Source organism: Chrysochloris asiatica, unplaced genomic scaffold, assembly GCF_000296735.1.
Source record: "Chrysochloris asiatica unplaced genomic scaffold, ChrAsi1.0 scaffold00044, whole genome shotgun sequence".
NCBI lineage: Eukaryota > Metazoa > Chordata > Mammalia > Afrosoricida > Chrysochloridae > Chrysochloris > Chrysochloris asiatica.
The window spans coordinates 9,492,592-9,506,271 of NW_006408562.1; the positions used below are offsets into that span (position 1 = coordinate 9,492,592).

The 13,680-nt window shown below is 41.6% G+C and overlaps 1 protein-coding gene across 1 annotated transcript in view; it reads right to left on the minus strand.

Annotated features, from left to right (window-relative positions):
* GABRG3 (gamma-aminobutyric acid (GABA) A receptor, gamma 3) overlaps positions 1–7,394 on the minus strand; it is a 424,103-nt gene extending 416,709 nt beyond the window's left edge. The window contains exons 1-2 of the mRNA XM_006861874.1: positions 7,334–7,394; positions 1,481–1,629 (exon numbers count right to left, since the gene is read on the minus strand). Of these exons, the coding sequence (XP_006861936.1) occupies positions 1,481–1,629; positions 7,334–7,386 (202 nt within the window). The 5' untranslated portion in view covers positions 7,387–7,394. The remainder of the gene's footprint in view (positions 1–1,480; positions 1,630–7,333) is intronic.
* Positions 7,395–13,680: the final 6,286 nt, after the last annotated feature.

Below are 13,680 nucleotides of genomic sequence, written 5' to 3' on the forward strand. Positions count from 1 at the left end.
AGTTGGTTCTGACCCATAGCGACCCTGTACAGGGTTTCCTATGAGTGACTGGTGAGCGGCTTTGCTGTCTGGCGCATTAACCCACAGCACCACACATATATGTATGTATATATGTGTGTGTGTGTATGTATGTATGTATATGTATATATGTGTATGTATGTGTGTATATACACATATACATACACACACATATATACATATACATACACACACATATATACATTCACATACATATATACACACACACATATATACATATACACATAATACACATATATACATTATATATACATATACATGTACATATATATGGTTAAGGGTTCTCAACCTTTTGGTTAGAAGTCCATTGTTTATCCTACAGTGCCTCACCAGGGTTCCATATATATATTCACCACCAGGGTTCCATATATATATTCACAGTAATTTTATTTATACTGGTCAAATACTGGAAATAGCTAAAAGGCTCTTCAACAGGTAAATGGTTAAATAAACGATACCATGGAACACTATACAATTAAAAGCCACAAACTATTAATTTGTGCAGCGATACATGCAATGAAAAGAAATAAACTATTGCTATGCACAGCAGTACATACAAGGATCTCAGAATCATTTTGATGAGTAGGGCTGGGGGGAGAGGAGGGCCAGTCTCAAAAAGTCCCATACTAAATGATTCCATGTATGTTGTTGTAGTTGTTAAGTGCCTTCTAGATGGTTCTGACTCATAGTGACCCTATGAGTATTTCCAGGGCTTTTTGTCCTAAATCTTTGCGTAAACAGAAAGCTTCCTCTTTTTCCCATGGAGCGGCTGGCAGGTTCGAACTGCGGACCTTGTTGTGCACAGTCCAGTGCTTATCGTATGCAGCCATGGCACTACTGATTCCATGCATAACGTTCTCAAAATGACAAACATATATAAGTGGAGAACAGATTCATGGTTTCTTGGGATTGGGGTTGTTTGGGAAGGGAGGTGAGTGTGATTTGAAGGGGTTATCAGATGGGAGGTCGGTGGGGATGGGATGTTAGCTATTTTTATTGTAGTGCTATTACACACATCTACATGGGATAAAATGGCATAGAACTATACAAGCACATTGTACCAATACTTCATGTTGTACTATCACTACAAAGTATAATATAAGCATATCTATACAAATATAGAAGGAGCTCTGGTAGCGTAGTGGTTATGAATCGGGCTGCGAACTGGAAGGTCAGCAGTTCGAAACTACCAGCTGCTCCACGGGAGAAAGATGAGGCGATCTGCTCCCGTAAAGATTTACAGCCTCGGAAGCCCTATTCAAGGTCGCTATGGGTCGAAACCGACTCGACGGCACTTAACAACAACAACAACAACATACAAATATAGACTATTTCTCTGTAATATCTTTACAGCTTCTTGTGATTCTGTATTTCATATAGAAACCTAAAACATATTATCGTAGCATATGTTTACTGGAATAACAAAAAAAAATATACTCACTTCCAATATCTGGCCTCAACTTTTTATCATATTCTCTAAGCAATTTGTTAAGGATAAGTGTCACATCTGTGTCCTGGGATTTGGGGGCCAAGACCCACTTTTTATTTGATGATGAATCTTCATATTCATCCTCTTCCATCTTTCTAGCCCTGTAATTAAGGCACAAAAATGTGGTTTAGACGTTGTGACCCTAGATCCAGAAATGTCATACATTTGTCCCATTCATGCAGTATATAACACTCTGTTGGATAGAAAGAAAGCCCAGCTTGGGTAGAATGTCCTAAGACTTTTCAATTGTATATATTACTTATAAAAAGAAGAAAATAAAAAGTTTAAGAACACTCAGTAGGAAAAATGCTACTGCTCAGAGCACAGCATGTTGGAGGTCAGGTTTTGTTTTCCATTAAATGCCATTAAGTAAATGATGACGCTAAGGTCAACTTAAACAACAGGCATTCTGACGGACAAAAAAAGATGCCATAAGGTCAGCAAATGGGCAGTCATCCATCCTGGGATCTACGTTGAGAACTTTTGAAGGCCAAGGTGCTGTCAGAAGGGAACTAGTTGGTGCAGTTTCACACTTTATTGGCAAAATTTCATTTGCAATTGAAGGCAGAAAACAATCATTGGGGCTCATAGATTCCAACTTCTGTGTTTCTTATGATGACTGAAATCTGTGGATCTATGTAGATAAGCTCCCACTCGTCTGTCAGTTTGTCATACTGTGATTGCTTGCGTGTTACTATGATTCTGGAAGCTATGCCTCCAGCATTTAAAATAATAGCAGGGTAATCGATGGTGGAGAGGTTTTAGCGAAGCTTCCAGAATAAGGCAGACTGGAAAGAAGGAGAGGCAGACTGTCTTATGAACAGCAGCGCCAACATTGCCAGACATAGTGCCAGCAGGTGAGCCCATCAGGTTGGAAGGCATTCAGATAACAACTGAAGCTCTGCCTCCTCAAAGCAGAGTTCACTGTAATGATGTGAATGGAGCAAAGTTTACAGGACTTTCATTTGTTGATGGGACAAAACTCAAAATGAGAAGGAACAGCTGCAAACATTAATTAATAATTAGAACATGGACTGTAAGAAATATGAATCTAGGAAAACTGAAAGTTGTCAAAAATGAAATGGAACATATAAAGATTAATATCCTGGGCACTAGTCAGCTGAAATGGACTGATATTGGCTATTTTGAATCTTACAATCATATTGTTTACTGTGCAAAGAATAACAAATTCACGAGGAATGGGTTTATATTCATTATCAAAAAGAGCATTTTTTGGGGGCGGGACTGATGAAAGGAGATGGGGATAGCACTCATGTGGTACAATAGTGAATAATTACTATCAGGACTGACTGTGAGGGTTGGAAATGTAAAGGTAGATGTTTTGTAGCAAAAGGAGGGGAGTAGTTGGCTTTGCAGTCCAGGAGCGGATGTCCTTGGGACCATCAAGGGACAAGTGCAAAGTGCGGGACCCTAACCAGAGAAACAGTGAAGCCAGAGATGGAGGCAGAGACAATGACGTGGACAGATGGAGTGGCTGGGAACTCTAGACCCAGAGAGGGAGAGGGGCTGTAAGCTGATGACAAGGGGGCAGGGTGTACACTTTGGTTGGTTGATGATGTATGGAGGGGATTGTAACCATAGCAATGTGACGAAATACAATAGGATGAATGTAAATCAAATGTTCTCCCATGTAAACTATCACATAATTCACAATAAAACATTTTTTAAATAAAAGAGAGCATTTCAACATCTATACTGAAGAACAAACTGTCTGTGAGAGGATGCTATGCAAATGCCTACAACTAAGACCAGTCAATACCACTATTATTGAAATTTACGCACCATCCACTAAAGCCACTGAGGATGAAACTGACGAATTCTACCAACTCCTCCAGTTTGAAATTGATCAAACATGCAACCAAGATGCGCTGATAATTGCTGGTGTTTGGAATACAAAAGTTGGAAACAAAAAGGAAGGCTCAGTAGTTGGAAAATACGGCCTTGATGATAGAAATGGTTCTGGAGAACGCATGATAGAATTTTGCAAGGCCAATGACTTCTTCATTGTAAATACCTTTTAAAAACAACATAGAAAAGTGACTAAACACACTGACCTCACCTGATGGAATATACAGGAATCAAATTTACTACATTGGTGGGCAGAGACAGTGGAGAAGCTCAATATCATTAGCCAAAACTAGGCTAGGTTGTTCACTGGAATAGACCATCAATTGTACACATGCAAGTTCAGGCTGAAGCTGAAGAAAATTCAAACAAGTCTACAAGAGCCAATATATAACTTTGAGTATGTTGTTTTGTTGTAAGTGCCACGGAGTTGGTTCCGACCCATAGTAACCCTGTCCTGGTGTGGCCCTATGGGTTAGTGCACTGGACTGCAAAGTCAGTTTGATCAGCAAGGTTGGTGGTTCAAGCTCACCAGCAGCTCCTTGGAAACCCTATACAGGGTCATTATGGGCCAGAACCTACTCGATGGCACTTAACAACAATAGGGTTTCTGAGGAGCAGCTGGTGAGTTAGAAACGCCAACCTTGTGGTTCAAACTGACCTTGTGGTCCTGTACTTATCCTACCTACAGCGTCACACCAGGGCTCATTAGTGTCTAATGCATCAGACCTGTTCTTGAGATGCTCTCTAAATTCAGGTGGGATATCTCAAGAACAGGATTGGCACATTAGACACTTATGACCAAAGAGTGGAGGAGTTGTGGGATGACATCAGAAACATCATACAGAAGAAAGCAAAAGGTCATTAAAAAGACTGGAGAGAAAGAAAAGTCCTAAATAGGTATCAGAAGAGACTATGAAACCTGGTCTTGAGAGAAGAGAAGTGAAAGTAACTGGAAGAAATAGTGAAGTAAAAAAGTTGAATAGAAAACTTCAATGGACAAAGTTAAGCATTTTAATAAAAGTACAACCAGAATGTTCCTTAGAAGCCAGAATGACAAGACTTCATCTCTTGTCCTTTAGCCATATTGTCAGGGGGGTTCAGTCCCAGAAGAAGGGCATGGTGCTTGGTAAAGTGGAGAGTCAGCAAAAAAAGGGGAAGAGCCCCAATGAGATGGATTGACAGTTGCAATAAGAATGGTCTCTGAAATGTAACATTGGTGAAACCGCACAAGTCAAACAAGGTTTCATTCTGTTGTGCACAGGGTGGCTGGCTATGAGTTGGAACCTATCTGATAGCACCTAACAACAAAGTTTTGATGAGAGGGTTTTCCTGAAATTGTATAAGCTTCTTTCCTAAAGCAAGGTCATGACAGGGCGGAGTAAGGTGAGAAGAAAGAAAGAGCAGGAGCAATTCTCTTCCCCTTGTCAGGAGTTATGATGGGTATAACTCCGTAACTCTGAAGGGAGAGTGGGCAGGGTGTGTGTACTTGTGCTTTTGGCCCCACAGAGAAGCCAGCACTGGGATCCTCCAGACGCAGAGCCCTACGGCAGCTACCTACAGGGCTCCAGAAAATGAAGAGAAACCTCACATTGCTAGTGTCAGACCAACAACCCATCAGAACATCCCTAATTTGGTGAAAATGGAATCTCACCTCAGGGGACCCACTGTAATGTGAATTAAAGAATAATGTACCTTTTTTTTCTGAATTTTAAGTGGGTTTATTTATAATCTTTATGAGCATTTTTATTACTTGGATTATTGGGTCCTAAAACACCATCATTGCAATTAGCTTTTTCTTAAAACTTAATAAGGGATATATTTTCAACAACTACTCAACCATCAGATATGATTTTGATGTCTTATACCTTCCTCTGCCTGGGGAAGAGCAGCAAAAAAAAGTCTTAAGTATTTTTAAACATCAAAAAAGCCCTTAATCCTCAGAAAGCAGAGGGACTTTTCAAGGTGTCACCAAGGTCTCAGGTACAGCATAGTGTTTTTAAGATATAATAATCTCACCCATGTATGTCAGAATGGGGATATTTCCCCCCAAGGAATTGACAAATCATCAACACAGAGCACAGCTGTCAGAAGCTTTCCAGGGAATTTCAACACCAGAAAGGCATCTCTCAGTGCAAATGAGGAAGTCTCTCAGAATTAAAAATGGTTTTGAAAGATGAAGCTGGGCATCAACTTATTTTGCACATCCAAAGAACACAGACACTTTGAAAGGATAAACCAGAGTAATAAAATTAGTCTAAAGTATGGATTATTTTTCAACTGCCATGTAATCTCAATTATGAAGACTAAGGAGCTAAACTAGATACAGATCATATTAAAATCATAAATGTTTCCCTTGGCAGGGTGGAAGGATAAAATTCCCAAGAGATTTGATTTGTATTTGTATTTGTGAATCCTGAAAAACCTGACTAATTCAAGTCTGGTGTTAAGATTATCTTACTAAAAATGCATAATGTTATGAGGACAGTAGGCAGTTTTTCTTTCAAAATGAATTCCCTACCCCTGAGCTACTTGAGAGTCACATCACAGTAGCTGGCAATACAAAGGCTGTGAAACAAATGACTTCCATTCTAGTCATGACTCGTGATCTATATGATCTACTAATGCTACCAGCCTGCCTCTCAGCCTAATGCAGGTAGAAGCAGCCTCCCATTTCCATTCACAGCTTTCTCCTTAGGAATGAACTTTGGCTGAAAGGTCCACCATGCTGGCTGTCTCACTGAGAACACTGCCCGTGAGTCAAGAGTGGCATCTTGCCTTTCATGACTCATTCTGTGTTTTATACTCTAAATTGGGCAAAGACAAGAGATTTGGCGTTGAGCACCAGGACTTTCCTCCTCATGGCTTACATCAGGTCAAAGGTGAGAAGTAAAAACTGGGACCCTTTCAGGCTTTGTGAGATGGATGAACAAATCTTCCTAGTTCTTTCATAATTCACACAAATATTACCGAAATATGGGGATTCCAGGAAATACTTTCTAATACCTGCTCTCTGGTTGTCTAACTCCCAGAGGCTGGAAAAGTGTGAAAACACATGTTTGGGGTGGGAAGGTGCATCAAAATTCCTACAAGAAGGACTGCTCTGATTTCAAAATCAGAAATCAGTTCTGCAAGCTCTGAGCCAGAGATCCTGCCTGGGAGACAGAATTAGAGAGGGGGAAAAAAAAATCTCTAGTTACATTAACAGCAACAGGCTTAACCCTTCCCTTCCCTTCCTAATCTCCTCTGTCCTCAAAAGCACTCTTCATCTCTTTCTCTGATACTAAGCATCACTTAACAAAAAGAAGGGTTAAAGTGGGCATGTATGTTGAGATTTTTTTTTTTTTTTTTTACATTATCAACCCTGACATGCTAGCTTTATCCAGGCAGATGTGTATGTTATGTGTATAATCTAGAAGGTGTGTGTGTGTTTATGAGTGAGTGAGTGCGCGAGTGAGCGAGAGGTTTACCTAGGGAAGGGAGTCCTTTCAGAAAAGCCAGGCTTTCCACAGACAACAGCCTTCTTCTACCTTCCTCTAGTCAGTTGCTCTGTATCAATCTGATCTAAACTGGACATTAGAAAGCTATACTCTGGGTCTTGGGACATATCAGAGTCGTGGACATGGTGGAGAACGTGGATCTATGGGTGGGTGCCCCAAGGTAAGATAATGAGTTAGACATCTTGGCTCCCTGATACTGTTATTTTCCAAAACCTCTTAAAACTGCTGGAAGCTTTATGAGAACAGTCCATTAATCTCCAAGTCCTCCAAATACTGTGTGCCTAGAAGACTGCAGACGCCCAGCCAGGGAAGGAGCCGGTGAGCCCGGGAAGGTGGGACAGGTTGAGTGCCAGGGCCCAGCCTATGCCTCGGGGAGACCCAACGGCAGGGAGCATCCCCAGCCCTCCTCCAGGCCACCACCCGCCCCAGCGCCACTTACCGCGCTCGCAAGCCCGAGAAGAGGCAGAGCAGCAGCAGTTGCTTCGAGGCCATGGTGCGTAGAGCTCCAGGCGGGGTGCCGAGGCCCCGGAAGCACTGGCCTCGTCGTGCGCGGCTGGCGGATGCCTAGTGACAGATCTGAGGCCACGGCTCAGTCCACGCCCCCGACGGCCGGCGGTAGTGCTCTGCGTGGCAGGTGTGGTGCAGCCACCCTTCCCGAAGCAGCCCTGGCGCGGGCCACCTGCTCGCTGCACTCAGAGCCAGGATCAAACCACCGCGGAACCAGGGCTCCAATCCAGGAGCTGCGTGCGCCGCTGCAACAGTTCCTTCAGGTTCGCCTGCGGGGTCGTCCCGGCAAGGGAAGAGTTCCCCCAATTACACGCCTGGCAACGCGCAAGGGGAAGCCAGCCAGGTCTCAATGGACTCAAAGAAGAGAATCAGCTGGAAAGAGGGCGGGCCCCGCAGGAGCACGCCGGGCCAGCACTCCGGGGTCCTGCCAGCTCCCTGAAGAAGGATTTCCCGAAGTGGCACCTGTCTGATCCAGAGAGTCAGAAAGACACCAGGACGGACAGACAGAGAGACAGACAGTCCCAGTGTCCAAATAGATCCTTTCCTTCTGTCATTTCCACAACGCACAGTGGCTCTCCAGAGCCTGTACAACAGAGTTCACTTGGACACACAGCCTTGGCCACTGAGGTCAGGAGGTCTGGAGAGGGCAGTGGTTCCCCAGCACACAGCAAATTGCATCTGCTGATCTCTTTCTGTGAAGCACTAAGAAATAGTGCTTAGGAAAACAACCTTGTTGAGAGCTTATTTGGAGGAAATCAACCCAGCTGTTTGACTTTCTCACCTAAACCTAGGGACAAGTAAACCAATCACACAAACCTACATGCTATCCGGTAACAGGCTCCAAGAGACACTGGGGCAGAGGGGAAGAGAAATGTTAAAACAGAAGAGAGAAAGGTCCCCAAGTTAAAAAAAAATAAAGATGCTCTGTTTGGTTGAACCCTGAAACTTGCTGCATTCAATCTATTCCAAAGACGTAAAATTTTGTTTATGTTTCTACTCGTAATCATTACTTTGAAAGCCAGTCTTTCACTACATAAGTGTTAACAATATCAACACAGCTTAGGGAAAATACACAAAGAATTTGACCTTTACATTTCAAAAATTTAAAACACTAACCATGGAGTCATAAAAGGGTGCTGTAACTGTTTTTTAAAATATTGTCAAATAGTATTGTCTGTAAAATATGTAGAAAATTAACTTGAGAGTTGTTTTCTGTTTTGTTTCTGGGTTCCCCATTATAAATGTGGGCACAGGTACCAGTAGAATTAAAATGTTGGTGATGACTTGATGGTTAGACCCTGGGGCTAGCTCACCCTGGCACAGGGATTTCTGATGTCTCCTCATCAACTTCACAGTTTAGCTCTTGTTTTCCTGCACTCTCTCATTCTGAACACCTTTGCCACCTATTCAAGCTTCAGGGGAACTTCATCTATTTATCACGTTTCTCCCGAAGCGCTAGCTTTCTGTATAACACAGTTGCGCACTTTAAAAAATCAGTTCGGGGATGATGTATTATTGTTCATTAACTCCTTATTGAAATCAGCTTTCTTTAATTAGTCTTAAAGTGTACTGTGGGAAACCATAGTAAAACGAAATAATTATTTTGTGCTTTAATTTCTGGCCAGTAAAGCACAAAGAAGCAAACAAAAAAATAACCAGACATTGAATACCTTCTACAACCGAGGGTTGATATAATGGCTTCACACGTATTAACTCATTTTACCTTTCACAGGAATCCTGTGTTTAACAGTAGTTTTGTTACCATCATTCCTAATTTTCAGAAAACAAGGCACAGAGAGGCTAAGTACTTTCTGAAGATTACACAGCTATTAGGTTGAGGACTAGAGATGAACATCTTTTGGCTCAATCTCTAAGCCATAGTGCTTTTCTGAGTAGGTGCTCAGTAAACATTTGTTGTTTGTTCTTTGAGCCAAGTTTTAGGCTCCTTTCCATATTCTTTTTTTCTCTCTTTTGAACCGTAAGTACACACTTTTAAGGAGTCCTGCTGTGGCGCTCGCTGTGGGTTAATGTGCCAGACTGCAAAGCTGTTTGAACTGCAAGGTTGTTGGTTCAAGCTCACCAGTTATTCTTCGGAAACCCTATACAGAGTCGCTATGGGTCGGAACCGACTCGACGGCACTTAACAACAGCAACAACACACTTTAAAAAGTTGATTATAAAGAAACAGACTGGTACTTGAATGGTCCTATAACTACCAGTCCTGGTGTGGCCCGGTAGGATAAGCACTCTGCAGCAAGGTCAGTTTGAATTGCAAGGTTGACGGTTTAAACTCACTAGCCTCCTCCTCGAAAACCCTATACATGCCACTGTGGGTCAGTACCGACTCGATGACACTTAACAACAATAAATATCAGTATAATAAGGAGTCTGTGAAATTTTGACATTTCAAACAGAGGGGAAAAAAGTGTGCCTCCCTTTTTATATCCCTATATTTCATTATTCTTTCTTGCATATTTCAATGTATTATTACCATTCTGAATGGAAGTACCATGATATCTTCCGGCATTTACCTCCTTTCAAGCAGAGAAGGCGGTGGGCGTGGGGGGGGCGGTGGGGAGGGAGGAGTTCCACTGATTAGAGTTACTGGATCAACTTGGTAAAGGAAAATGTTTTACCTTCCCATGATGGATCCAGAATTGAGAGGAAAGGAAAATTCAAAGCAAGCTTTCTGAACATAAATGTGAAAACAAAATGGCGATTTCAAGTATCTTCCCAGACCAAGCCAAAAGGCTTTGAGTTTCCGCCCTTGCCCATTCTGGCCACCAGAGGGTGCTTTGTAGAACTTGTACCATTTCAACGCTGCTTTCTACCTCAAGGTCTCCCTACTTATGTTTTCTGAATGAGAGAAGCACAGAGTATCATGTGACTTGCTAGATTTATACTACTGAAGAAATGAAAATAACTCCACAAGAGCCAAAATGTGACCTTCAATAGATCCCACCTGAATTTAGAGACCACCTCAAGAACAGAATTGATACATTAGACATTAAAAACAAAACAGCAGTAAAGTTGTGTGATGACAAAGAAAAGTGTCTTTAAAAAGACAGGAAAGAAAGAAAAGACTAAATTGGATGCCAGAAAAGATTCTGAAACTTGCTCTTGAGTGTAGAGAGGCTAAAGCGAATGGTAGAAATGAGGAAGTAAAAGAGCTGAACAGAAATTTCAAAGGGCAGCTCGAGAAGACAAATTCAAATATTAAAATTAAATGTCCAAAGCACCTGAAGTTAGAAAACCAAAAGGGAAGAACATGCTCAGCAGTTCTCAAACTGAAAGAACTTAAGAAGTTCAAGCCTAGGGTTACAATATTGAAGGACTTGGAACTCTGGCGTACCACCTTAGGATAAGCACTTGACCATAAGATCAATTTGAAACACAAGGTCAGTGGTTCAAACTCACCACTCACTGCTGGGAAACCCTCTACAGGGTCTCTATGAGTCAGAGCCAACTCGACGGCACTTAACAACAACAACAACATGGGCAAAATATTGAATGATGCAGAAAGCAACAAAAGAAGATGCAAATAATACAGTCACTGTACCAAAAAAGAAATAGTACATGCTCAAACATTTCAAGAGGTAGCATATGACCAACAATCAATGAAACTGAAAGAAGTCCAAGCTGCACTCAAATAACTGAGGAAAAAACATGGCTCCAGGCATTGATGGAATATGAATTGAAGTAGTTCAACAAACTGATACCCAATCTGAGGCCCTCACTTATCTATGTCAGGAAATTTGGAAGACAGCTACCTGGCTAACTGATTGGAAGAGATCCATATCTTTGCCCATTCCAAAGAGAGGTGACCCAATGGAATGTGAAAATCATCAAACAATGTCACTGATATCACATGCAAGTAAAATCTGGTGGAAGATATTTCAAAAATGGTTGCAGCAGTACATCAACAAAGAACTGCCAGAAATTCAAGCCAGATTCAGAAGAGGATATATAACTAGGGATACCATTGCTGACTTGACTGGAAGCAGAAAACAGCAGAAAGATGTTTACTTGTGCAGTGTTGACTGTGCAAAGGCCTTTGAGAATGTAGATCATGACAAACAATGGATAACATTGTGAAGAATGAATATTCCAGAACGTTTAACTGTGCTTATGAGGAACCTGTACAAAGGCTAAGTGTTTGCTGGAACATCTTAGACTGGGTTTTCTAGAGAAACAAAACCATTGAAACACATGTATATATGTATATGTGTTGTTGTTATGTGCGTAGAGTCAGTTCCAACTCATAGTGACCCTGTACAGGGTTTCCGAGGCTGTAAATCTTTATGGGAACAGAATGCCTCATCTTTCTCCTGTGAAACAGCTGGTAGTTTTGAACTGCTGACCGTGAGATTCGCAGCCTGATTCGTAACCACTACGCTACCAGAGCTCCTATATGTATGTATAATGAAAAGTTTATTATCAAAGAAATGGCTTACAATTATAGAGTTTCAAGTCCCTAGTCAAGTTGACACAGAACCTAAACTATTACATGCACCCTTTTCAACTTGACACAATAAAAACTATATGTATGTTCTCTAAATAAAGAAAATGATAAAGTTATAACTTTGCTTCACATGATATAACTGGAACATGTAGAACCAAAAATGCACTGGCCCCATTGACATCTTATATGTCACATGAACAGCGTAAAAATATTTGATGCACACAATATTAAACAAAAATATATATATATATTCATTTAAATGTCCACATACTGCAAGCCAACCTTCTGTCCATAGACACAGAGCCTTACTCAGTCCCCAGATCTAGAGTCCACAGCTGTTCTGTTTCTCCATGCCACCACCTCTGCAGTGACTGCTTTGCCAGGCAGGGATCCCAGGTGCCACACATGTTAGTCCTTAATGATGGTACTGAGATTGTTCTTGAAATGAAAGATAGCTTCTCTTCCGTTTTAGTTATACATCTTCTACAATTACAGTTTTGACTATCACAACTAATCCCACTAACAATTACTCACAATTGAAATCATAAAATCTATTGGCCTCATTCCCCACCCCCTTTCACCAGACCCATATGGAAAAAGGGAAAACTAGTCAATGGGGATTTCCCCTTGGCCCCTTATTTTAAAACTAAGCACACCCATGAAAGCTTGTAGGCCAGCCACTTCATTATTTTATAGCTCATCCCACCCCATTTTGACAGCCAATGTCTAAACTGCCCATTCCTATCAACCTAGTATGGAGTCCTAGTGTGGCGCTGTGGGTTAATGCGCCAGATTGCAAAGCTGTTTGAACTGCAAGGTCGGTAGTTCAAGCTCACCAGCTGCTCCTTGGAAACCCTATACAGGGTCGCTATGGGTCAGAACCAACTCGATGGCACTTAACAACAACATCAACCTTGTACACTGAGGAGACAAGCATGGACAAATTTGAACTGTCCTCTTAGCAAATCCAATCAAGTATAGGTAGAAGTAGCTTTCCAAGCTCTCTGTAATCATAATTTCCAATATTAATTTCCAAAATCCATGCAAATCTATTTTACAATAGTAGGCAGGAGAAACCAACATCCATAAGGCAGTCAAATATAGGAACTTTTAAAAACACTTAAATTCAGTCTTTTCTTCTCCCTTGGACTAACCATATTCATATGCATATGACCTTGGGCCTCTGGGTGGGTGGGTTCAAGTAGTCCCTGACTCCTGTTAGCTAGCTAGTTCAACCAGAGTGACATCTGCTCTTAGGCAACTTCCGAGGCTGCCACTCTCCTCTCCATTGAAGCATTTTATTTCCTACATTACTTCCAACCAACACCCATGGAAGCAGCAGTCAGGAAATCAAATGACATATTGCATTAGGCAAATCTACTGCAAAAGACTGCTTAAAGTGTTCGATAACGAATATATCAGTTTGCAGGCTGAGATGTGCTTGACCCACACCCTGATATTTTCAAATGCGTGTGAAAGTTGGACAATGAATAAAGAAGACCATAGAAAAATTGATGCTCTTGGGTTACGGTGTTGGAGGAGACTATTGGAAAAATTATACACAAATCTGTGTTGAAAGAAGTATAGCCAGAAAGCTCTTAGAAGTATGATGGGCAAGCTTTGGACATGTTCTCAGGAGGTACCAGTCCCTGGAGGAGGACATCATGCTTGGTCAATGAAGGAGAGGAAGATCCCACAACAAGATGGATTTGTGTGGTGGCAGCAGCAATGGGCTCAAACGTAGCAACAGTTGTGAGGGTGGCACAGGATCAAGCAATGTTTCATTCTCTTGTATTGCATCTGGTGAAGTCCATATG